Here is a 26,896-nt window from a genome sequence, read left to right as displayed (position 1 = left end):
TGCAAAACTAGCCTTTTTTCAAATGGCCTATAAGATGGAATCCTGAAGTGACACCTAGCCATCTGATATATACATATATACTGCGTTGTACTATAGCACCTTTAACTGTTGTGGTTTTAATTAATGTATTCTATTGTATTTTATTGTATAATGTATTTACCAATCATGGTACATTCCATGTCTTGTGAGCCTCCCTGAGCCTGCCTTGGCGGGGAGGGCGGGATATAAATAAAAGTTTATTATTATTATTATTATTATTATTATTAAAATTTTTGTTAATAGTTGGCTTGACCTCTTTGTTTTTTGCAAGCATGGAATGCACTACAAATCAGGGGAAGGGTTTATGGGCGTGTTGAAGAAATTGCCCTGACAAATACCAAGAAGATAAGGGACAGAGGGAAAACAAAGTACTGCAGGGTACGAAAACAAATTTGCAGGACAAAAAGAAGTATTTGGGCCCTGACCTGAAGAGCCCAGACAAGCTCAGTCTCATCAGGTCTTGGAAGCTAAGCAGGGCTGACCCTGGCAAGTATTTGAATGGGAGACCTCCATGGAATACCAGGAGCGGGAGGCACAGACAGGCTGTATCAAGCCACTTCTCTGAACATCCTCCTTGGGGGTCACCAGATGTTGTCATGACTTCCAGCCTTGCACACACACACACACACACACAGAGTACAGAAATTTAAAAAAAAAAGTAGTATTTGGTGGTGAAGTTCGTCAGACATCTGTGTTTGGCTCTGTTTTACTCAATATTGTTAGTGATTGTGGACAGGGACATGAGTCTTCTATGAGGCCTGCATCTTCATCATTCTCTTCCCACTCGTTGTATAAGTCCTCTGTCAAGCTAATGCTTCGTCCTTGGAATTCCCTTGCCTTGATGATGCTGTTGCTTTTGCCTCTGCGGTGAACTGGTTCCCTTATGAAAGTCAATAACAACGGATGTGGCTCAAGGGCTTTGGTGCTTGAATGGGCTAAATAAAGGTGCTTTGCAACTGGATTTTCCCTGTGAAAGAATGGGGGGGAAACCATTTGGCTCGGTGGCTCAGTGGTAGAGCATCTGCTTGGTAAGCAGAAGGTCCCAGGTTCAATCCCCGGCATCTCCAAAAAAGGGTCCAGGCAAATAGGCGTGAAAATCCTCAGCTTGAGACCCTGGAGAGCAGGGGAGGGATGGTGGCTCAGTGGCAGAGCATCTGCTTGGTAAGCAGAAGGTCCCAGGTTCAATCCCTGGCATCTCCAAAAAAGGGTCCAGGCAAATAGGTGTGAAAATCCTCAGCTTGAGACCCTGGAGAGCCGCTGCCAGTCTGAGTAGACAAGACTGACTTTGATGGACCGTGGGTCTGATTCCGTATAAGGCAGCTTCATATGTTCATATGTCCAGTCGCCATGTGAAAGCACACATAGATGTGACAACCCTATGTATAGATGCCGTGCTGCAGATGTACTGATTATATTGGCACTGAAAATTGTCTTAATGGTAAATGTTGCTTTGAGGAATAAGACAACTGCTGAAGAATGCATAACATTTGCAATAATTGCTAATGTAGAATGGATTCAGACTAGTACAGTCACCTGAAACTAAATGGAAACTACACGATTAAGGCTAGCATTACTACTTCTGCTTGAACAGGTTTCTAAGTGTCTGAAGAAGGTTGCATTGTTAATAATGACATTAGTGACCTGTTTATAGGAATAACCACTTGCTCACATTTCAGTAAGCCACCATATGTCTCCAGGCCATATAAGGCTACACAGTGGCATATACTGGGAAAAAAGGTCTCTTGCTGCAAGCTTTAAGCACCATGGGAAGTATTACCAGAACTCTAAAGGCCACTCTGTCCGATAGATGTGGGCTAATGGTCACAATTAGCCTATCCACCTTGGATAGGTTTAATATTCTCAGTGTTAGTGAGAGCCAGTTTGGTGTAGTGGTTAAGTGTGCGAACTCTTATCTGGGAGAACCGGGTTTGATTCCCCACTCCTCCACTTGCACCTGCTAGCATGGCCTTGGGTCCGCCATAGCTCTGGCACAGGTTGTCCTTGAAAGGGCAGCTGCTGTGAGAGTCCTCTCCAGCCCCACCCACCTCACAGGGTGTCTGTTGTGGGGGAGGAAGGTAAAGGAGATTGTGAGCCGCTCTGAGACTCTTCAGAGTGAAGGGCGGGATATAAATCCAATATCTTCTTCTTCTTCTTCTTCAATGTTCTCGTGGAGGTGGATGTTTCTAATTTTGTTTATACTGGGAGTGGATCAGCCTCTGTTCTTACCACAAAGACTACTATTAGAAGAAAAAATGTGTGGGGATTTTTTTTCCTTTTATTTTGAATAAAACAAGAACAAAACTCATGACAATGAATGAGAAAATGAAGACTATTTTACCACAGGTTAAATGCTTGAATGATCCAGTCAAGTATTTGCAATAGGAAAATGTTTCTAGGATGCAGCACAAAATAGGAATAGACGAAACAATGTAAAATGCTGGATAGGTTCTGGAAGGTGCCTATTCAAGAGATGCTGTAAGGAAGAAATGGCTGGATGTAGGTGTGGCAAGAGGTAGGAAGTAAGCAAACTAATGAGGATACAAAGTAGGAGTCAAGTCGCATCGTTAAGACCAACAAAGTTTTATTTAGAATGTAAGCTTTCGTGTGCTTTAAGCACACTGTATCAGACGAGGAGTCAGGTACAACGAGCAGAGCTACGCATAGCTGGTAGACAGTGGTTTAGAATGCAAAATGGTACAAATTTAAGATCCAGTGACAGAATAATAAAATTAACAGCACAGTAAAATTCACAAATTGAACAAAACTTTGATCTGGGTAACAGGAGCGTGAGAAACCAATAAAACAGTAACATGTCAAAATGTGAGAACGTTTGTTAATCATTCTATTGTTATAAGCAAGCCTGGGCCAAATTGAGGGCATTCCTTTCTCAGAAGTTTTTCCCATCCAACTAATCTACCTTTTAACATGTAACATACATATAGCTTGTCATTAGAAGAAAAATACATCAAAATATAGTGGAAGATGGGTTTAGTATATGTCAGGGGTGGCCAACGGTAGCTCTCTGTGCACAGCAGCCAAGAAGGTCTGAGCGCCTGCTCCGGCTGCAACGCCACTGAGGATGTTCTCCGCAGCTGAGAACGAAACGTCTGGAAGGAAAACTTTCTCCAGTAGAACACGGCACTTGAGCCCGAAAGATTCTACAAACCCTAATCAGCAATTTCTCTCTCCATTCTGTTCTTGAAGTTCCTTTGCAGTAAAGCAGTTACTTTGAGGTCACCCATTGAATGCTCTGGAAAGTTAAAGTGTTCTCCCACAGGTTTCTCAGTTCTGTAATTCCTGATGTCAGATTTGTGCCCATTTATCCTTTGGTGGAGGGTTTGTCCTGTCTGCCTTATTCAGAGAACTGAAGGGCATTGTTGGCATTTAATGGCATATATAATGTTGGAAGATGAACAAGTGAATGAGCCTCAGATGGTGTAGTTCGGGCAATGGCATGCAAAGACCAGATGAGAGAATGCCAAGGCAGATGTTATCGGCAGTATAGAAGGCCCAAGATCTAGTTCATAGAGCACAACTGGAAATCCTGATATGAGCAGTTTCTGTAGAGTACAGTGGGTGAAACCAGAGGGTCAAAGACAAGATTTGGAAGGCAAACAATAAGTACCCATGGTACACACCATTCTTCCCACAAGTTTGACATTTTAGAAAAGGAAGTGATAGAATGGTAGCAGAAAGATGATGAGCTGTGTTTTTGGAAGAAAAAAAATGGGAGTCGGAGGGAAAAGGAGCCAGAGGGGAATACACTGGCAAAGGGACAGGAGTTGTAGCATCAAGGTAACTTGTGAGATTGATGGTGGATCAAAAATCTGTTTTGCCCAGCTTGATCTCTAGGTGTGTGACAACTGATATCGCTTTCTCAGCTATAGGAAAGGAAAGGTCCCCTGTGCAAGCACGAATCATTTCTTGACTCTGGGGTGACGTTGCTTTCACAACGTTTTCACAGCAGACTTTTTATGGAGTGGTTTGCCATTGCCTTCCCCAGTCATCTACACTTTCCCCCCTGGGTACACATTTTACCGACCTTGGAAGGATGGAAGGCTGAGTCAACCTCGAGCCGGCGACCTGAAAACTCAGGTCGCGATCAGAGCTTAGGACTGCAGTACTGCGGCTTTAGCACTCTGTGCCCCCGGGGCTCTTCTCAGCTACAAGGATGGTTCAAATTACACTGATGCCACGGCACGCTCCAAGGAGGGCAAATAATGAGTCAACTGAGACAATTCTTTATTGTGGCTTCCATGGTAAGTAGTTCTTTTGGAAAGGTGCCACTGGCTGCTGTTGGATCAATTTGGGCCTCAACAAAGATTTGCATATATAAAGGTAAGAGACTAATCTGTCTGCCTTTTGTGTAGATATGAGTGTCAAAACTACAAGTAACTGTTGCACATGAACTTTTCCTTTCAGGGGGGAAAAATGTTATGCCATAGCTCCTGGGAGGCAATCCAAAAATACAACAATACAAACTATTGTGCACAAACAAACACTCTTAACTGGTGTATATAAAGTTCTATTATAATGAAATGAACAGCCTACAACAGTGGGCATACATTCATACAGTATAAATAGAAAACAACAGTCTCAAAACAATATACCAAGGAGGACCCCACACAGTCACTGAGTTTTCAAAATGAGTACACAGACTCAAAAATAATGTTCCACAGGAGTCCCTCCGTTGTTTGTTGACTTCTGAAGGACAAATTCTAGCCTTCACGCAAACCCCGGATTTGATTGCGTTCCGCTGCTCCTGCAGCTTCCTCGTAAGTCAACTGAAAACTCCAGCCAAGTTCTTTCTCAAACGCCCATTTTGATATCTTAATTTGCGGCTTGGGAGGGGCATACAACAAGGACAAAAAGTGTGGGTGAACAGATGTCCAAGGAATTTTCAGCCCGCAGACTACACCACCCATACCTTAGTCTCTTCCTACACATAGCATCAGACGACAAAGATGAGTCTTCAATGGATTACCAGTGTGGTAATAAAGCGGTAGCATGGAAATGCACCTGTAGCTTAGAAATACATCAAAAGTGTACTGTGATTAGTTCTTGCTTCCGGGGCTTGAACCAGGTGCTGAGGGTTTTCAAGCAGAATTTTCACATAAACAGGTACACATCTGGATCGCAGAAATACATCTGTGATAAAACTGACAAGAATAGGGTGGCCTCCCTTGCCAATTTCACTGGCGTCCCCCCCCACCCCAAATGAACAGTGCAAAGCTGTATTTTTTAAAAAGATGAGCAGTTGGGGGGGGGAACTAGTGCCCTCCCCAAACTTGTCAATTTTGTTGGATTCTAGAGAAGCAAGAGGGAAAACTAGACTGGCAAGGCAGAAAAGGTTACAAATGGCAACCAACTACATATGAACATATGAAGCTGCCAAATCAGACCCTTGGTCCATCAAAGTCAGTAGTCTTCTCAGACTGGCAGCGGCTCTCCAGGGTCTCAAGCTGAGGTTTTTCACACCTATTTGCCTGGACCCTTTTTTGGAGATGCCAGGGATTGAACCTGGGACCTTCTGCTTACCAAGCAGATGCTCTACCACTGAGCCACCGTCCCTCCCCATCAGTATGCTAGTGTTCAAAAGAATTTACAAGACACCTTGGGCCATCCTCTAGGGTAGGAAAGTAAATGTAGTACCCCATAGTAGTTGGAGGAGGCATGGCGATACTAAAACAGGAAGCACATAACTGGTTAACAGTGATAATGCATCTTAACTGCAGTGGTGGGCAATTCCTGAGTAATCAGTTAAGCTAGATTTGGATTTATGCACCAGCTAAGCAAGCTACAATTTAGGGCTTCATTTTATAAGAGGCCTCAAAATACATCCCCCCCAAATTACTAATGTTTTGTATTACTATGTGACTTCTTAAACTTGACATATTTTAAGGCTTCAACATGTGTTAATCCAACACTGCTTGAAGCATATGTGATTTGAAGTCCAGGTTTGTGATACAGGCTATACAATGAGGTGATAAAGCCCCTTTCAATGAGTGGAGCATCATTCTTGGATTTCTGGATCCACTACCTAAAACCATCTGACTTTTCTGCCTGGATCCCCCACCAGGTAATTGAATTGAACAAGACCTGCTCAGTTCAAAACCAGAGCCAATCTTTTGATCCTCCCATCTCTAAAACTTTTTCAGTTGAGGATAACTGCTTTGGAGTGTGGACTTGATGGCATTATCTTCAGCTGAGACCTTTCCATTCCCCAAACACTGGTTTCCTTAAACTCCACCACAAAATCTTCAGGAATTTCCCAACTTGGAGCTGTCAACTCTAGTAAGGATTGGCTCCAATGAGTTCTCCCTCAAAGGCCAAAATAGGCTTAGAAAGGGCCTCCCCCCACCTTTTACTGACAGAACCAAGCTGTCAGCGCAGGGTTCATTGATTCTTCAAAATAATAGAACTCTTTCTTTTGAAATAAGTTTCTTTTATTGAATATACAATGTTACTGCTGCAGAAGGTCTTTGAGAGTGATAACATACATTGAAAAGGCACTAGCATTTATGGGGGCACATCAAAGACAGGGGCCTCTAAATCATTCTCAAAACAAAGTTATTTTCTCTCTCTAAGGTGTTTGATTCACACGCTGGCTATCTCCCTTCCTGGGCCATCCAGCCTCCCCCTTTCGGCCGATGTCCTTGCAGCGGCTGGGAAGCGGCGGCGCCTCCCTCTGGTCTTCCCGCCGTTTATGGCCTCTGGCGCCCTGCTCTTCCCTCCCCCTGGTTGGCATACCTAGCATTCTATCAAAGGGCCCTAGGGTTAGTTCTAAGCAAATAAACAGTATAGGCAATGTGGTTAGGATCAATAGGATGCAATTGAACACAAGCTGACACAAGCTTGAAATACTATGGTTGCGTAGCAGCAGCCACTGAAGGAAAAGTGAGTCAGTAGCTTCATCAGTGGCCCAAATCTCATCTGTCCTAGGACTGGAGGGTGGGGTTGTTTCCTCATTTACTTCTCCTGCCTTCCGGACCCCTATTGCCTTCTGCTGTGATCTTCAATGTTATTTCTTTCCAAGTGGCTGTTTCCTCCTGCTGAAGTTGACTTTCCCCCCATTTTTATGCTCATTCCATTATCAGGTACTTTAGCCAAATGGACAAAGTACTTCCGTTACCAGCAAACACAGGCATGGAAACAGCAACATCTGGTTACACTGAGGGTGATTCCGCATTAGCCTTTGCTCTGGCCTTGGTGCTTTGTTTCCCCCGGGGCAGATGTTGGTTTCCACATCTCTTGACCTGGAGCGGCAGTTTGACCTGCCTCTAAAGCGGTGTCAACCCGCATCTAGGAGATCGTCATTTTGTAAGAAGTTCATTTTTGATGCGGTTTCGGGGCTTGAAATTTATGTGCGGAACTTACGCCAATGCACTGTCAAACTTCTCGCATCAGTAGAACACACCCACATAACTCCACGCCCATGATTCCACCCAGTTATTTTGTCATACTTCCTTAATTTTACTCCCTTTGAAAATTATCCAATATTTTCCTGAAATAATTTTTTTAAACAAATCATGTTTCAAGTTACAACGCAAAAAAATATAACGATGTAACACCATTTTCTTTTACTGAACACATTTCTTGCTTCCACCCGCCCACATTCTTTATGGTATTCCATGTGATTTTGATGTATCATTGCATTGTGATTACTTTCTTTCCCCCTCCAATTAAAATCACTCCTGACTATAATATTTTTTTTCAAATAAGATCGTTACAACGCAACTAAATAAATAGCGATGTTACATGAACTACTTTAAAGATGCGCGATTGCCACCTTTATCGACCCCCCTCCCCCCGTATGTCCTCAAACGGGAACGGGAATTTGATTGTTTATAGGTTTATATTTTTGATAGGTTGGGGAAACTTCTCCCTTAACCCCTCTGCATAAATCTCCCCCCCCCACACACACACACACCTTCATGCATCTGTTTGTAATTTGTTATAGCTTTTAATGAAAAATTGTGTGCTTAACATTCAGCGTGTGTGGATAAAAATGGTGGATCACCGACTCAGATTTCCCAGGGCTTAGATAACCTGCCAATGGCAGGGCGAAAGGAAAACACGTGACTTAGCCAGTATTATGCCTGTGGCATTACATTGCAATGCAAACAAAGACGATCGAGTTGTAACGTGAACACATTAAAAAAAAAAAGGGAAACGTATGAGGGCGGGGGAAATTGCTACGATTGTGGGGGAGACTCCGGGAGCAGCAGTAATGCGGAATCAGAACACACGGGACAGATTGGGAATTGAATCCGGTAGAAATCCTCTAGTGTGGAATCGGGAAATCACACCTGCATGGAACAACCCCGGAGAGAAAGGGAAGCAAACGCCAAATCAGCCCAAGTCTTTGTCATGCACTTGCTCAAATCCACTTAAACATTAACTGTACTAGTCACAAGTAATAATTTGTTATGGGGTAAAGGCACTGAAACCATGTCTACAATAGCACGAAAAGTTGCTGCACAAAACAACTTCTTTACACGGCATGTCAAATGAAAAGTCATTTTCTGATAACTAAATGAGTTTAAGTGACTACTTTTGCTTTTGAAAAAGGCTCTCTGGGAGATCCTTTGTTTTCCAACTCAGCCAGAATTGAGATATCAAAGGCATACATTTATTAGATGTAATGGCCAAGGCTATATTAGTTTGGTTACTGATAAACCTCCAGGTCAAAAGATTAACATCTTACCATTGTTGAAACAGGTGTAGGTCAAAAGTTTCTCACCATTCCTGAGATTCTCAGGGAACAAATATAACTGAGAGGAATACACTGCAACTGAGACTGGGTTATCCTTAGAAATTGTTCAAAGACCAATTGAACTTCTTAAGGACAAACTAGAGGTGATAGCATAACATTTATAAAAAGCAGGGAGTGCAATTTTAGATTTGTCCAACTAACAGTGGGTAAGGAATGTAGAACACTCTCTCCCTAGGATCTGTAGCCATGCCCCACAAATGATTTAGCCAGGTTTGCTATTACATCCTGACTGAGGGCAGGAACCAGAAAAACAAGCCAGAGGCAAGAGGTTTCTTTTTACAATTGGACTTCCTTGCTTCTGGTGAAATTGCAGCAGACCCAGTTTTAAACACACCACGCCCAGATTCTTAACGAATTCATAGCTTATTGGGCTTATATGGAAAACAGAGAGCTGTTATAATCTCTTGTGAGCCTACAGTAAGCATGCAGAAAATTTCAAAGTTCACAGCCATCCTTGCATGCTGCAGGTTGCAAAAATCTATGCATGGGCATGCCCACTGCAAACTCATCTCCCACATGCTGTGGGGCAGACATGTTATTATGTGGGCATATTAACTATACCAAATATTGTGAACCTTTTTTTTTTATTTCCAGCATAACAGCAAGACAGAAGATTCAGTCAACTAGATGCCACCTACAGAGTAGGAAGCAATATGATTAAGCCCAGAGTGATGACGACTCCACTGGCCTAGATCCTGAAAGGACTACAAAGTTTATTGGCCTCAATGACATCTCTGCAAAGAACAAACACTCCTCGTACCATCACAAGTATCATATAACTATCACATGCTGTTGGCTGTTTCAATCTACACAACGATGTCGATTGGTTCCTGTGGGTGAGCTTCACAGCCTTAAGAGAAACATTCTCAGGTTCTAAGCAACTTTCAGCATTTTGATGGGAATTATTGGTTGAAATCAACCTCAGGAGGACTAAAACCAGATAGCGAACATGAAGGTGGATGTTTCTAGCTCTATTTACAATAGGCTGGGGCATAGAAGTGTACCTGTTCTTCCTACATGAGAGGCTTCCACTGTGATATTCCAAAAGCTTCAGATCTCCCTGCTACCAAAGCAGGAATTACCGACAGCATATAAATTTCACACTCAAGCAGAATCTGCGTCTTCTGCTTATGCACAAAATCATAAACCGTTAGGCTACACGCAGTGTAGAATCCCAGCAATATCTTAACAAGAGACTAGGAGGGGATAGCATGGGCCAGGTTCAGTATGATGCAGAGCAGCAGCAAACAGACTCTTTACTCAAGAAAGAAGATCGCAGCTTGGTTTATTCAGATTACTTTTAATATGCTTGAGTTTTGTATCACATCACCACACATTCCATCTCACCACAGCCCTGCGAAGTAGATCAATTTAATCCTTTCATTGGCTTCTATATGTCTGTCACCCTCTAGATTTAAATAGCAGAAATTCACACATTACTATTTTTCCATAGTACTGTGGAGGTAGGGCTGGTTCGCTGCAGAAGTCAGTGAAGTAGCTGCCAGGGGGGGTACCACCATTTATGGCAGCTGGCAGTATAGAAGGAAGCAAGAGATGCTGTTGCCTCTCAAGGCTCGTTGTCCTACTACTGCTCATACCCAGGGCAAATTCCAGCAATGCAGACACTGGATGCCAGAAGCATGGGAGGAGGTATAACCTTGCCTATTTTCTACCAACTCACTTCCTGGGACCAACTTGGGAGCAGCGAGAGACTTTCAACCAGACCGGACTTCAAGATCTCACTGCACAACTCGCGCAAAAGGAAAATCATGAGGTCAAATGACAAAACATGGATAGGAGAACAACGTGCTTTTCCAGCTTAAACAGGTAATTCCCCTATATCCTAGAGTTAAAACCCCTGTGGTTTGCATATACCAAACATCTGGCAAAAATGGCAAACAGTGGGCAGCAAGTGCGGCTCACAGGATTGGCACAGGGTCCACATAGACACACAGCAGGCTCAGACGGATCCTCTGAGCAAAACGTACTCGTGAGGGAAGGTTGGGCTTTGTGCAGGAATAGCTGGTTGCCAGGACTGTATAAAGCAAGAATGAATTGGTACAAAACGGTGAGCAGAATATTTTTCATACCAGGTGTGCGTCCACACAAGTTCCAAAAAATATCAAAATATATTTGGAGATATCAAGACTGAACCACGTTCTGTGCTGAGACTACAGGAGTCCAAAATGGTTTGTGACAGGGAACTAAAACTTAGATGTCAATCACATTTGGGATGATCAGTGGAGCCTCATTTTTGTCTCTACAGCTTTTTTTTCTTGGCAGCGCAGGTATACTGATATATGGAACTAAGGGGTTTGGTGCAAAGAATCTGCCTCTAAATCCAGCTTCTAAGATACTGGCTAGCTCAGACCTTGCTTTTCCCTGAGAGATGAAGGTCCTTTGGCTGTTTAAAATGGGTGTGCTCAGCCTTCACTATTCAAAGCCAACTGCCACTGAGTTCCAACTCATTACTGCGAGCCAACAGAGAACTCAGTGTTCAGCAGCCTGTTCACAACTTTCTAAAACTGAACAAAGGCCATCCTGTTTTACAGCACACTTAACAGAACCTGATTTTTAATGGATTGCCTCGAGCTCACCCCTTTCAGAGACACCAGAGCCATCATACCGTGTCACGTATCGACTGCTGCTGACGCAGAGAAACGTAGCAAGACCTGTGAATGCCTCAAACCAAGACAAAGCTGAAAACGACACTTTTAAATTTCATGCCAAGAAATTTAATCCTCCTCTCATCCCACCCAGACCACTGCGCAGCTGGTTTGCTGCAGGATTCTACCACTTATCCATTAATGCCATCAGTTATTGTCCACAATCATGCTTTATCACGTTCCCCAGTATCATGATCTCAGGAAAGCTCGTTATTGCTCAACATGAAGACCATCCATGAATCAAAGGAGAACTCCAAACCAGCTGTGCTTTTTTCTCAGAGTCCAGTGCTAGACAACACAACAGCAATCTTCTTCTCTAGAACTCTGCAAGCCCTGACCTCGTCCTGCTAGGAACCTCCTTTGGTCTGTTGAACCTGTGGTTCTGCAGGTGATTTGGGTTTCATCCACCCACGGCCTCTTGGCATTCTAGGATAAGAGCCATGCTCTCTTCCTTTGGCCTTTCCCCACGGCCTGCAATCCTGCACTGCATGCTGACTCTGCCACCTGGTGGGTCTCCTGAGTTCATGTTGACTAGTTTCTAGGCTGTCCTCCTCTTTGTCTCGGGCTTCAGGTTCCTGCTTCTGTGTCCATCTCTGTACACCAAGTTTCTCTTCTCTAAAGTAAGTTCCTTCTTTGGCTGGTGAGGTACCTCCCGCACATAGCTCTTTTTTAGCAGTGCATGCAGATACTTGTTCTCTGGTACAAGGTTTCAGAATGCTTTGGTTATACCTTCCACAGTTTCCTCTTTCCTTCTTACAATGGGATCTCCAACCGAAGGCTTTGGATTCCCCCTCAACAGTAAAGAGACAGCAAGTTTCTGCTGGGGCTGCCACAGGTTTGCAGTGCAGTTGCTGTCTTGGGCCTCGGAAAGATGGCCTCTCCCCTCGAGTCCACTCTCTCTTGTTATGGTGATGCAAAGTGAAAGATGGTCTCTCAGACTCATTCCTCTCGGATGCAATCTTTGCGGTTCCCAGAGTACGTTCTGAGGCTACTGGTGGGTCCAGCTGCTTCTCAGCACTGGTGACATCTTCTGAGATGGCGGCATGTTCACATTCAGTAGTAGCTGGGGGCTGAGAAGAGGGGCCAAGGTGAAAGACAAAAAAAACCCCCACAAACCCAAGTTTCATAATCTACGGATGCAGAAAATTCCACAAAAGCTGAAACAGAGATAGTGGCTTCACCAAATCTATATACCTGCAACCCTGACTTCCAAGAACATGCTCCTCCCCTAGGAAGCAAAAAATGCCCAAAGCAATTATGGACATGTTCTGAAGGAACTGCCAAAAAAGCCAAGTACCAAAGTTTTTACTTCATGCCATAATATAGGATATGAAGATGATATTGGATTTATATCCCACCCTCCACTCCGAGGAGTCTCAGAGCGACTCACAATCTCCTTTCCCTTCCTCCCCCACAACAGACACCATGTCAGGTGGGTGGGGCTGGAGAGGGCTCTCACAGCAGCTGCCCTTTCAAGGACAGAGGCTCAGAGCGGCCTACAATCTCCTTTCCCTTCCTCCCCCACAACAGACACCCTGTGAGGTGGGTGGGGCCGAGAGGGCTCTCACAGCAGCTGCCCTTTCAAGGACAGAGGCTCAGAGTGGCCTACAATCTCCTTTCCCTTCCTCCCCCACAACAGACACCCTGTGAGGTGGGAGGGGCTGGAGAGGGCTCTCACAGCAGCTGCCCTTTCAAGGACAGAGGCTCAGAGCGGCCTACAATCTCCTTTCCCTTCCTCCCCCACAACAGACACCCTGTGAGGTGGGTGGGGCTGAGAGGGCTCTCACAGCAGCTGCCCTTTCAAGGAAAGAGGCTCAGAGCAGCTCACAATCTCCTTTCCCTTCCTCCCCCACAACAGACACCCTGTGAGGTGGGAGGGGCTGGAGAGGGCTCTCCCAGCAGCTGCCCTTTCAAGGACAACCTCTGCCAGGGCTATGGCTGACCCAAGGCCATTCCAGCAGGTACAAGTGGAGGAGTGGGGAATCAAACCCGGTTCTCCCAGATGAGAGCCCACACACTTCACCACTACACCAAGCATCCAATCGCTCCCACAGCAAGAGGACCAAATGCTCCCCAGCCTCAAAAATGCTGTTTCAATTCTGCACTCTGTCCCTAGTGCTACTGTTTGTAGTATCCTCAAAGCAGTCCTGCTGAGCCCACTAACCTTTCGCAGGCTGATAAAATAGCGGTTTCTCTCTGCTTCAGGGTCAATGATGCCACCTTTCTCCTGCTGCTTCTGGTAGATGAGGCGCAGCTGTTCTCTGTGATGCAGCGTCTTTGCATCAGGGCAGTACACCTCCTAAAGCAAGGAAGAACCACACCTGATGATCAGATCTGAGCCAAGAAGACAATGTTTTGGTTCCACCATAAAAGCTTGGAATCTGACTTTGGGAACACTATGTCTAGCGTTGCGCATATTCAGCACACAGTGCACTGACAGCTCAGCCTCAGTTCTGCATTTGCTGTACAAGAGTCACCGCTTGGATCGAAGGAATTATGTGCTGCATTCTGCATGAATAAAGAAGCCCCTCAAAAATGTACCAAAAACGTGAGGGACCTGCCAGAACGGCACATGATATGTAATGCAGAGCTAAAGCCCAGGTATGGATTATAATTACTCCCTTTCCCTGTGAAGAAGTGGCACTGGACACTTGGGACTGAAATTTGGATTGAACGACTGAATACTGGCATACTTAAATGGGCTGATGTAAAGACTACTGTGATAATAAATGTGAAGGGTTTGGAGCTCAAAGTGCCATATAAAGCCCATTTATATCACCATTATTGGGATGCACAAGCAAATATAGGTTCTTTCCCCCTACTTCCTTCAATTCAGTTAGGGGGAAAACCTGCAGTTACTGTGGTGGGTTCAGCCGTCCTCCAAGTAGCCCTCCTCCAATCTAAGCAGCCTTCCTCCAATAGAAAAACTACTTAAGTTGGAGGGAAGCACCTTAGATTGCAGGAAGGTTTCAAATCTAAGCCAAAAGGAAAGGTAGGGTATATTTTAATAAATAAACCCTGCTCAGTACAGTGCAGAACAGTTGTATCCATTTCACTCTAATTAGTGGCACAATCGTCTGAATATAGGAGATTCTCGTGTGCATAGATAGCTCACAGCCTACTTGGGGAACTGCTAGGCATCATTCCAACAGTCTTTTCCCCTGGAACTTGGTCTCTGAATAGAAATTTCCAATTTTGCAATGTCATTAAGTCTTCCATTAAGAAAAAGTACAGTAAATTTGTTTAAATGACAAGACCATTGATGAATACACAATCTGGGCTTCCTCAATTAATGGGAAGTGGAAGAGACAAGCTGCATTCACAGCAGGGCAAAGGATTTAGCATCTGCAGTGTGGAAGTGATGAGGCTGTACCTAAAGTTATTGTCTTTAAACCTTTCACTCAATCTGCTACATAATGTGTCACGGAGGGAAAGCTTTCCTGTGTCATGACTGCGTACTATCTGGCACTCAGTTTCTTCACACAATGCTCAGCAGACTAACGATGGTATTCTACACAGACACACTCCGATCAAAACCCTTGCAATCAGTGGGCTTAAACCGAACCACTCTGCACATTGTTGGGAGGTCACGAAATGGAATGGCGTTGAAATGCACATATAGCGAAAAGGGCAGACTATAAATGGAATAACAAATTTTAAAAATGAATTCTGCTCTCATCCATCCTGCGGTCATGCACATGCGTGCCGAGCAATCGTAAGTAGCAAAGACCCTGCTAGTGAGATACGGCTGCCAAAACTCTGATGGAAGAACGAGAATGCTGAGGTAATAAGAATCCTGCCTGGTGCATCTTGTACACAGATAAATCAGTGTGAAAGTTCCCTGTACCCCATCTCCTTACCATTGGCTGCTGAGGTGGTGGTGCTGCTTGCAGTGCTGCAAGGTCATACGCCAGAGGCTCCCTGCACACTGGGCACTGAACTTCAACTTCCTGTACAGAATATGGTAACAAGAACATCTTAGGCTTCGACTCAAACACAGTTTGAACATATTGAACACATGAAGCTGCCTTCTACTGAATCAGACCCTCGGTCCATCGAAGTCAGTATTGTCTACTCAGACTGGCAGCGGCTCTCCAGGGTCTCAAGCTAAGGTTTTTCACATCTATTTGCCTGGACCCTTTTAGTTGGAGATGCCAGGGATTGAACCTGGGACCTTCTGCTTGCCAAGCAGATGCTCTACCACTGAGCCACCGTCCCTCCCCAACATCTCCCTCTTCTGCCAGTGTTTTACCTTGGAGGCTGCTTTGCCCCAGGGGAATGCTAGCACTCAAGCTCAAGGCTATCAGCAAAACAGCAGCTTTCTGATACCTAGCCTTACTCCTCAGAAAACATCTCCCAAGCATGTCATTCAGACATTTGGGAGTGATGGTAATTTGATGAGGTGTGTTTCATCAATACAGCTGCTTCCTTTTTAGGCTAATGAGCCCTCCTAATGGTAACAATGACTTAGATACATCACAATGAATACAATGAAGAAATCAACATCCACCTGCACCCCGCCTCAGTAACAGCAAACTCACTATGTCACTATGTCAGATTAATCAGATTAATTGGGGGTGGGGGAGATCAGATTAATGTTATTTCCGGGCTACAATGATCTTTTGCATCTGTTAATATGATTTTTTTCCCTACTAGGAATTCTGACAAGTGTGCTCAGTGTATACAACTTCTGCTTATATATCTACTGTGAAGACGCAAAGACCAAGAAGAAGAAGAAGATATTGGATTTATATCCCGCCCTCCACTCCGAAGAGTCTCAGAGCGGCTCACAATCTCCTTTACCTTCCTCCCCCACAACAGACACCCTGTGAGGTGGGTGGGGTTGGAGAGGGCTCTCACAGCAGCTGCCCTTTCAAGGACAACCTCTGCCAGGGCTATGGCTGACCCAAGGCCATTCCAGCAGGTGCAAATGGAGGAGTGGGGAATCAAACCCGGTTCTCCCAGATAAGAGTCCACACACTTAACCACTACACCAAACCAGCTCCATCAACTGAATCCTGGAGTTTCAATAACTAGAATGTGCTATAGACATGTTGTCTACCTCCCAAGACCCCATAACCAGATTTCCTAGACTCAACATAATTCAAAGCTCTGGTCTCAAAAAACATGCTAGGCACAGGTATGAGAAAGCTGACAACACCTAGGCTGGAAAATCCTGTATACAGGTCATATTGCCAGCTAAATAGGTCAAAATAAGCTGGAAGGATTGTTCAAGTCTTAGATACTATTCTCTGACAACAGTGTAGATACTCAAAGGGATGGTAATGGATGAACGAGGGGAAATTACCTCTTTTGGTAAAGATGTCAAAGTCTGCTCTCTCTCCCTCCTCTGTGCACGGATCTCCTCTTCCATATGTGCTGCGTAACTGGCAAGGCAATGCGAGTGAAAGTAGTGGTAGCATGGAGTCTTAGTGAAAGCTTCATTCTCCTGCATAGCAGAAGCCACAAGAAATTTCTCTGAAAAACTATGTCTAGCGTTGTGCATATTCAGCACACAGTGCACTGACAGCTCAGCCTCAATTCTGCATTTGCTGTACAAGAGTCACTGCTTGGATTGAAGGAATTATGTGCTGCATTCTGCATGAATAAAGAAGCCCCTCAAAAATGTACCAAAAATGTGAGGGACCTGCCAGAACGGCACATGATATGTAATGCAGAGCTAAAGCCCAGGTATGGATTATAATTACTCCCTTTCCCTGTGAAGAAGTGGCACTGGACACTTGGGACTGAAATGTGGATTGAAGGACTGAATACTGGCATACTTAAATGGGCTGATGTAAAGACTACTGTGATAATAAATGTGAAGGGTTTGGAGCTCAAAGTGCCACATAAAGCCCATTTATATGTGGGATGCACAAGCAAATATAGGTTCTTTCCCCCTACTTCCTTCAATTCACAGTTAGGGGGAAAACCTGCAGTTACTGTGGTGGGTTTAACCGTCCTCCAAGTAGCCCTCCTCCAATCTAAGCAGCCTTCCTCCAATAGAAAAACTACTTAAGTTGGAGGAAAGCACCTTAGATCGCAGGAAGGTTTCAAATCTAAGCCAAAAGGAAAGGTAGGGTATATTTTAATAAATAAACTCTGCTCAGTACAGTGCAGAACAGTTGTATCCATTTCACTCTAATTAGTGGCACAATCGTCTGAATATAGGAGATTCTTGTGTGCATATACAGCTCACAGCCTATTTGGGGAACTGCTAGGCATCATTCCAACAGTCTTTTCCCCTGGAACTTGGTCTCTGAAAAGAAATTTCCAATTCTGCAATGTCGTTAAGTCTTCCATTAAGAAAAAGTACAGCAAATTTGTTTAAATGACAAGATCATTGATGAATACACAATCTGGGCTTCCTCAAATAATTTACATGTTTTTGATTAGATGCACAGCTGCAACACAAAGAATATCTGCACGAAGGACAAAGAAAGAAATCAAAACAGATTTAATTTATTAGTTTAAAGATAAAGTATGTAACTCTGGTGTTAATTCAGTCCTTATAAGAGCCTGGACCTAACACTGCTCTATACCCCACCTGTGCAGAGCTTAGGACACTCCTGCCTCTGAGTTCTTGTGCCTTCAGTTATAAATCGTTGTCTGATTCCCTCCTGCACAAGTACGATCCCACCTACACACATACCAACAACTTGCATTCTAACCCTTTCTTGCTCTCAAATAAGCCCCACCATTATTTTACTCTTCTTTCCACAAAAGTTTCTTGAATTCCCAGAACATGAGAGCAAAATACTACTCCAGCATGCCCTTACCTGGAAGCCATACAGGCAAATCACGCACTGTCCATGAGGGATATTGTTGTCTGTGAGGATTTCTTTTCCCTTCTGTGAAGTCAGAAACAGCAAATTTTACCTGCTAAAGCCAGACCTAAGCAGAGGCCTCCCTCCACCTACAAGTGCAGACAGCCTCTCCAAATTATTCGGCTCCTCTGCCTCCTTACTCCATCTCCTCTTTCATTTCTGCTCTTTTACCTCTATTAGCTCATAGAGAATAGCGGTACCCAGATGTTCCTTGGCAAGACGTTGCAGTGTTTGAGAAATCCTAGGAGAGAGGAAAAGAAAACAGATATCAGGGAAGGAGATAGGATGGATGAGAGAACAACGCCTAAGGAAGAGGCTAAGTTAACTGGTTGCAATGACAAGCACAACAAACAAATACAGTATTACTCTAACAGGCCATAGGCTGGCATGACAAGGGTCTGCCTCAAGTGAACAATGTCCTGCCAATTGTGGCCCTCCCACCTGCCCTTCCCTCTATTTGGAAGCGGGGGTGATGCTGGGTTAATGGAGAGCCAGTTTGGTGTAGTGGTTAAGTGTGCAGACTCTTATCTGGGAGAACCGGGTTTGATTCCCCACTCCTCCACTTGCACCTGCTGGAATGGCCTTGGGTCAGCCATAGCTCTGGCAGAGGTTGTCCTTGAAAGGGCAGCTGCTGTGAGAGCCCTCCCCAGCCCCACCCACCTCACAGGGTGTCTGTTGTGGGGGAGGAAGGGAAAGGAGATTGTAGGCCACTCGGAGCCTCTGTCCTTGAAAGGGCAGCTACTGTGAGAGCTCTCTCCAGCCCCACCCACCTCACAGGGTGTCTGTTGTGGGGGAGGAAGGTAAAGAAGATTGTAGGCCGCTCTGAGCCTCTGTCCTTGAAAGGGCAGCTGCTGTGAGAGCCCTCTCCAGCCCCATCCACCTCACAGGGTGTCTGTTGTGGGGGAGGAAGGGAAAGGAGATTGTGAGCCGCTCTGAGCCTCTGTCCTTGAAAGGGCAGCTGCTGTGAGAGCCCTCTCCAGCCCCACCCACCTCACAGGGTGTCTGTTGTGGGGGAGGAAGGGAAAGGAGATTGTAGGCCACTTGGAGCCTCTGTCCTTGAAAGGGCAGCTGCTGTGAGAGCCCTCTCCAGCCCCACCCACCTCACAGGGTGTCTGTTGTGGGGGAGGAAGGGAAAGGAGATTGTGAGCCGCTCTGAGACTCTTCGGAGTGGAGGGCGGGATATAAATCCAATATCATCATCATCTTCTTCTTCTTAATGCTGATGTAACATCCAAATGAAAACCCAAACATGAAGCCAGTGTCAGACATCAACTGATGCTCTAGAAACTCTATGGCAACACTATAGAATTTCTAAAACTTCAGTCAACACAGGGATGTCACATCTGGACTTCTGCCTGGATGTGATGATAGTATTGTAGCCCAATGTCATTCCCATTCCTCTAAAGCTCCAAGGAATACTGAGTCTCTGGCTGACAGCCCCAGCCACACTTTCTAAACCAGTACCACATCTTCCACAGTAGCTAACTTAGAACAAATCAAAAGGAAGTAATACCACCACAACAGTACGAATTGGAATGCCACCTTCTCGGCATGATGTATGATACAGTCAGGCCCCAGCTGCTGTGGAACAAGGGCACAGCAAAAGGGTCCTGCACTGTCAGACTGACAAATGGCATATGATGAGTTACTCTGAGGTGGTGGCTTGGGAGTGCAAGGCCCTTCTTTAATCAATCAATTAAAGCCTTGCACGGCCTGGGACCAGCATACCTGCAGGAGCGTCTCTCCCCATAGATGCCCCGGAGGTCGCTTTGACCTCCCAACATCTGTTGACCATCCCTGGCCCAAGAGATGCCCGTCTTGCCTCTACCAGGGCCAGGACTTTCTTGGTCCTGGCCCCCACCTGGTGGAATCAACTCCCTATGGAGATCCAGGCCCTACCTGGCTTGTTAAGCCTTTCGTAGGGCCTATAAAATGAAGCTGTTCCGCCAGGCTTTTGGATGAGGCAGCGGACATCTACTTGTTTGATCGGTTGGCCTTCCCTGCGGTACCACACTGCTGTACCATCTTACTATACTTTCCTGCTGGACCATCCTGCTGTACTATTAAAGGGCTGGAACACTTTCCCTATGAAGAAAGGTTGAAACGCTTGGGGCTCTTTAGCTTGGAGAAACGTCGACTGCGGGGTGACATGATAGAGGTTTACAAGATAATGCATGGGATGGAGAAGGTAGAGAAAGAAGTACTTTTCTCCCTTTCTCACAATGCAAGAACTCGTGGGCATTCGATGAAATTGCTGAGCAGTCGGGTTAGAATGGATAAAAGGAGGTACTTCTTCACCCAAAGGGTGATGAACATGTGGAATTCACTGCCACAGGAGGTGGCGGCAGCCACAAGCATAGCCACCTTCAAGAGGGGTTTAGATCAAAAATATGGAGCAGAGGTCCATCGGTGGCTATTAGCCACAGTGTGTGTGTGTGTGTGTATAAATTTTTTTGCCACTGTGTGACACAGAGTGTTGGACTGGATGGGCCATTGGCGTGATCTAACATGGCTTCTCTTATGTTCTTATTAACTAGTTATTGTAACTGATTTTATTGTGACTTTATTATCTATTCTGATGTACTGCGCCCTGAACCCCCATGGGGGAATGGGTGGAATACAATAATAATAATTTGCAGGAATACAATTCCTCCCTCATCTGTTCAGCAACAATCTGGAAATGTTCAGCTTTCCAGGGAGCACCCCAGGGGGCTATGGCCATGGGAAGGAAGAGGAGAGCAGAATACATGAACACATGAAGCTGCCACACACTGAATCAGAGGGTGGTCCACTGAGATCAGTATTGTCTACTCAGATTGGCATCAGGTTTCCAGGATCTCAGGCAGAGGTCTTTCACATCATATATTGCCTTTTAACTGGAGATGGCAGGAACTGAACCACAGACTTTCTACACAGCAAGCACATACTCTGCAACTGAGCCACAGACCTTCCCCGTCGACATAAGGCAGCTGTGAAGAGACCTTAGATGAAATCGATGCATTTGTTTTTCTGGGTGCTAAGTTAACATTGCTTTTCTTGCATATTGGTGAAATCAATTACTTTTGCTACAAAAGGCCTCCTATCTTCCCTGACTTTATACATTAACTGCCAAAATGTATAGCCTGTACATAGAAACTACAACTTGCACTCTTGCTATGCATCATGGATTTCTACTCCCCAAGCCAGGAAGAGCAGTAATCCTATTTTAGGGACAAGACAAAACAAGTTATAAAAGTCCTAAAGAGCCAGTTTGGTGTAGCGGTTAAGTGTGCAAACTCTTATCTGGGAGAACCGGGTTTGATTCCCCACTCCTCCACTTGCACCTGCAGGAATGGCCTTGGGTCAGCCATAGCTCTGGCAGAGGTTATCCTTGAAAGGGCAGCTGCTGTGAGAGCCCTCTCCAGCCCCACCCACCTCACAGGGTGTCTGTTGTGGGGGAGGAAGATAAAGGAGATTGTGAGCCACTCTTTGGAGTGGAGGGTGGGATATAAATCCAATATCATCATCTTCTTCTTAAAGAAAGCCTAAACTCTCTCTTCAGGCTAAACAGTAGCTGCTACCAGACTTTTGACTATTCCCAACAGCTCCAGAGTAACAGGGTCAAACCTCTGAGCCTTTCAGGAGATTATTCCAGAAAGTCAACCCTATAAGGCTGGCTTGCAGTTCTGAGTTTCCAAACTAAACACTAACCATGGTTGAGCAGTTGAGGGGTTCTAGATTTAGCTTTTGAGGGTATGGAGACAAAATACACACCAGGATTTAAAAAAATAAATGTTTTGCTTAACATGCAAAAATATTTTAAGACACTGCATGTGAAGGAATGAAAATAATGAACTAGACTTATCCAGCATAGCTAACACCTGAAAATTGAATCATTACCAGAAGGTTCCAAGCAGAAGTTGGTTTCAGCAATCAACTCTGCATCTTGGAGACAAAGTAAGCCTTAGCCATCAGCAAAAGCATTGAGCTGCTCAGCCTTTGACATGCCAGGGCTTCAACAGCTAGCTCCTATACAAAAGATTGGCTATCTTAAAGAAAAGGATTCTGATTGCCTTTGGGCCCTGGAGCCAATCACAATCCAGGAGGTGATGTAACCTCTCTCCCTTTGTTACTAGGATACCAAAACCACATGCTGCAGACTTGTGACCTTGTTTCCCAGAATCCAAGGTTGTTTTGCTCAGCTGTAAGGAATTTGCCAATTAGAAAACCATTGTTAAGGATGGTACTAAGCTTCTCCCAAGTGCAAGCAGTTCACTTATCAATTATCTCTGTGAGAAAGTGCTTGTGCAGTCAAGAGAGGCCTAGTCAAGATTTCTCTGCACAGGCCTACTTGACCAAGGTCTTTGCAAATAACCAAAATCTATTAACACCATATAATTTCATTTCTTCATGAGAGTATCAGTTATATCATAACACCCACTTTGCCTTTTACCTTCACAGTCCTATTTCAAATCAAAAGAGGAGCTATATAAGTTAAGGCTGTGTAGAAAAGTCACCTGGGAATAACTAGTGACACTTCAAGCAGATGAAAGTGCTGTCTTGAATCACTTTCTTACCCTTCCCTTTAACACTTGACACAGAATCTTCTCCCCTCTTTCTCTTTCATGGAAAGGAGGCACATGAATGCACCTTTGCTCTGGATGGGAAAATGACAGCACCTGACCTTGCTCATACTCCTGTCACCCTCCTCCTTCATGACTGTACACACATCCGCATTCTAGGCAGGAAAGGAGGATTAAAACCGTTATTTGACTCTTCCAGGGGAAATACAGAGGTAACTTTATATTTTTCCACAAAAGAGAAAGCTACAATTTGGAGGTGGTTTGCATTGGGAAAATAGTGCAGGAACTATTCCTCCACCTCAGCACTGCAGACCACCTCAAATGTTATTTTTATACCAAAAAAAAAAAAAGTTATTTTTGTACAAGCCCCCATTTGGGGACTGGTTCTGCCCACTGAGCCAACAACTGGTACATCCCACAGCTCTTGAAAAAAAATTAAGTACCTCCAAGCAACATAAAATCTGTTGTTCCAAAAACCTAAAGCAAACATAAAAGCCATCAGAAACAAGATAAAACGGGAATCCTGCTTTTATCAGAAATATGAAACGGATTAAAAATCATCTTACTGGTGGTAAGTTTATTAACGTACACTTACCTCTGGATTTGCTCATCTGATAGTCCTCGAGGATTCCGGATGTCTATCTTTGGCACTTCACTGGGATACTAAAACAATACAAAGCAAGGTTAAAATGAAGAGTCCTTCCATGTTCTGTTACAAAACAGCTATCCAGGAAAGGAGGAGCCTTACCTGAGTGGGTACAGTGAGCACAAGAGTAAAGCAAACATACTGAGAGTCCTGGTCCTCAGCAGTTGCTGGATGCAGGGTGATGCAGATTTCCCAGGGCATGGTCCTAAGTTTAAAAAAAAAAGGTTCAGGTGAGAGCCAGCAACTAGTTAGATAAAGAGCAATAATTAAGGGGAAATAAAGCAGGGCGTGTGCATTCTCTTCTTTTCTGGAATCAACAGGACTGAGGTACAAAAGCAGCAGACGTCTCACCCACACACATCATGTACTCCTATCAAAATGGGAATCTGAGGATACCTGAATTGGGAGGAATACAACTGTTGGGTGAAGTATCAAAATGAATTACAGGGTTGCAAGTCATTGCGAATTTGCACAGATCATGGCAGTCTGATCCAGCTACCAACACTGGAGCTCAGGCTCTCTATTACAATACAGGAAAGATCAACACTTGCCATAAAAAAGCCAGTAACACACTCAGTAATGGATCCAGGTGGGCAACTGTGTTGGTCTGAAGCAGTAGAACAAAGTAGGAGTCAAGTAGCATCCTTAAACTAACAAAGTTTTATTCAGAATGTAAGCGCTTTTGTATGACTCACACTCAGTAATGTTTCAAATACCTGCCATTTCCTTTAGACACTTGCAGCTCATCCAAGTAGATGGATTCTAAGACTTCCACTTCTGAAGGGAGCACCCTGTAGGAAAGATACCATGTTACACAATTACCCTTTCTTCAGATTCTTCTGCATGGGTGGCAGACAAGATTTTAGAATTTGCCTTCTAAACCACTACTGCAGGCAAGTTTTTTTTTTTCAAACAGTGACCAAGTTACCTTGCATCCTGCTCTCTGGAGGACATAAGAATATAAGAGAAGCCATGTTGGATCAGACCAATGGCCCATCCAGTCCAACACTGTGTCACACAGTGGCCAAAAAACCCAAGTGCCATCAAGAGGTCCACCAGTGGAGCTAGAAGCCCTTCCACTGTGCCCCTCCACCAACACAAGAATACAGAGCATCACTGCCCCAGACAAAGTTCCAACAATACGCTGTGGCTAATAGCCACTGATAGACCTCTGCTACATATGATTATCCATTCCCCTCTTGAAGCTGCTACATGTTAATCACTGTCACATGTTAATCACCCTTTGAGTGAAGAAGTACTTCCTTTTATCCGTTCTAACCCGACTGCTCAGCGATTACATTGAACGCCCATGAGTTCTTGTATTGTGAGAAAGGTACTTCTTTCTCTACCTTCCCTATCCCATGCATAATCTTGTAAACCTCTATCATGTCATCCCGCAGTCGACATTTCTCCAAGCTAAAGAGCCCCAAGTGTTTTATCCTTTCTTCATAGGAAAAGTGTTCCAACCCTTTAATCATTATAGTTGCCCTTTTCTGTACTTTTTCCAATGCTATATCTTTTTTGAGGTGCGGTAACCAGAATTGTACACAGTACTCCAAATGAGGCCGCACCATCGATTTATACAGGGGCATCATGATACTGGCTGGTTTGTTTTCAATTCCCTTCCAAATAACTGCCAACATGGCGTTGGCCTTTTTTATTTTAATCGCACACTGCCTTGACATTTTCAGTGAGTTATCTACCACGATCCCAAGATCTCTCTCTTGGTCAGTCTCAGCCAGTTCACACCCCCCATCAACTTGTATTTATAGCTAGGATTTTTGGCCCCAATGTGCATTACCTTGCACTTGGCAACATTGAACCTCATCTGCCATGTTGACGCCCACTCACCCAGCTTTGACAGATCCCTTTGGAGTGCCTCACAATCCTCTCTGGTTTTCACCACCCTGAACAATTTAGTGTCATCTGCAAACTTAGCCACTTCACCGCTTACTCCCAACTCCAAATTATTAATGAACAAGTTAAAGAGCATGAAACCCAGTACTGAACCCTGGGGCACCCCACTGCTTACCATCTTCCACTGTGAAATATTGCCCATTTAAACTCTCTCTGCTTCTTATTAATTAGTCAGTTTTTGATCCACAAGAGGACTTGTCCTTTTACTCCATGACTCCCAAGCTTACTAAGGAGTCTTTGATGAAGAACTTTATCAAAAGCTTTCTGGAAGTCAAGGTAAACAACATCTATTAGGTCCCCTTTGTCCACGTGCTTATTCACCCCGTCAAAGAACTCTAACAGGTTAGTGAGGCAACATCTTCCCTTACAGAACCCATGCTGAATCTTCCTCAATAACTTGTGTTCATCAATATGCCTACTCATTCTCTCTTTGATAATGCTTTCTAGCAACTAGTCAATGGTTTCTACCAGCTAGTCACTCCTAGCTGGTAGTTTGGTGTAGTGGTTAAGTGTGCGGACTCTTATCTGGGAGAACCGGGTTTGATTCCCCACTCCTCCACTTGCACCTGCTGGAATGGCCTTGGATCAGCCATAGTTATCACAGAGGTTGTCCTTGAAAGGGCAGCTGCTGTGAGAGCCCTCTCCAGCCCCACCCACCTCACAGGGTGTCTGTTGTGGGGGAGGAAGGGAAAGGAGATTGTGAGCCGCTCTGAGCCTCTGTCCTTGAAAGGGCAGCTGCTGTGAGAGCCCTCTCCAGCCCCACCCACCTCACAGGGTGTCTGTTGTGGGGGAGGAAGGGAAAGGAGATTGTGAGCTGCTCTGAGACTCTGTCCTTGAAAGGGCAGCTGCTGTGAGAGCCCTCTCCAGCCCCACCCACCTCACAGGGTGTCTGTTGTGGGGGAGGGAGATAAAGGAGATTGTGAGCTGCTCTGAGACTCTTCGGAGTGGAGGGCGGGATATAAATCCAATATTTTCTTCTTCTTCTTCTTGCCTGCTTTGACTGAAATGGCAAGATATGACGTAGTAGCGTATTATTCTAAGAGATACCGTACAAACCAGGAAACCCCGTCTGTTTCCAATCCCATCTCTGTTACGAATTCACAAGTCAGGTGAGCCACTCCCTCTTTCACCATTGTACAAACGCGTCTAAATCTACTTTAGGAGGGTGTTGTTGCAGGGATCACAACAGCGCACACGAAGCTCTTTGAAACGCTGCAAAGTACTATACAAATGCTAGGCACCATCACGAGGGGCTGGGAAGGTCTTTGGAGACCGCGAGTTGCTATGCGAGAAATCAGCAGTCGCCGCGACTCAAAAAAAGAAACGAAGGTGGAGGGAAGAGCAATATACGGAACGAGGAGAACTAAAGCAGCTCGCTAGATCTTTCCCCGAGACAAAACCGCTTCCACCACTTACCAGTCTACCACCGCCTCCTGGCCTCCATCAGGGACAGCCGCCGCCAT

General features: G+C 44.9%; 1 protein-coding gene and 1 non-coding gene across 2 annotated transcripts; both read right to left on the bottom strand.

The window, feature by feature from the left end:
- Positions 1 to 10,099: 10,099 nt before the first annotated feature.
- RNF25 (ring finger protein 25) lies at positions 10,100 to 26,896 on the bottom strand. Its single transcript, XM_060262441.1, has 10 exons — positions 26,850 to 26,896; positions 24,233 to 24,307; positions 23,619 to 23,721; positions 23,466 to 23,533; positions 18,480 to 18,549; positions 18,261 to 18,332; positions 16,790 to 16,930; positions 15,342 to 15,431; positions 13,646 to 13,780; positions 10,100 to 12,551 (listed from the first exon to the last, which is right to left on the bottom strand). Exons 1-10 carry the CDS (start codon positions 26,894 to 26,896, stop codon positions 11,829 to 11,831), a joined length of 1,524 nt encoding a protein of 507 aa, XP_060118424.1. The 3' UTR covers positions 10,100 to 11,828.
- TRNAA-GGC (transfer RNA alanine (anticodon GGC)) lies at positions 15,628 to 15,694 on the bottom strand. Its single transcript has one exon. It is a non-coding gene; the product is annotated as a tRNA-Ala (tRNA).

Source organism: Heteronotia binoei, chromosome 21 (genome assembly GCF_032191835.1).
Source record: "Heteronotia binoei isolate CCM8104 ecotype False Entrance Well chromosome 21, APGP_CSIRO_Hbin_v1, whole genome shotgun sequence".
NCBI lineage: Eukaryota > Metazoa > Chordata > Lepidosauria > Squamata > Gekkonidae > Heteronotia > Heteronotia binoei.
Note: the sequence above shows the minus strand (reverse complement) of the source record. Positions and strands in the feature narration are given on the sequence as shown.

Excerpts from the sequence above, each read along its gene's own strand:
- RNF25 (XM_060262441.1), bottom strand. The coding sequence starts at position 26,896 with ATGGCGGCGGCTGTCCCTGATGGAGGCCAGGAGGCGGTGGTAGACTG. Across the intron at positions 23,722-24,232 it reads GTGTCTAAAGGAAATGGCAG|GACCATGCCCTGGGAAATCT; the intron begins GTATTTGAAACA and ends TTTTAAACTTAG. Across the intron at positions 18,333-18,479 it reads TTCTCTATGAGCTAATAGAG|AAGGGAAAAGAAATCCTCAC; the intron begins GTAAAAGAGCAG and ends CTGACTTCACAG.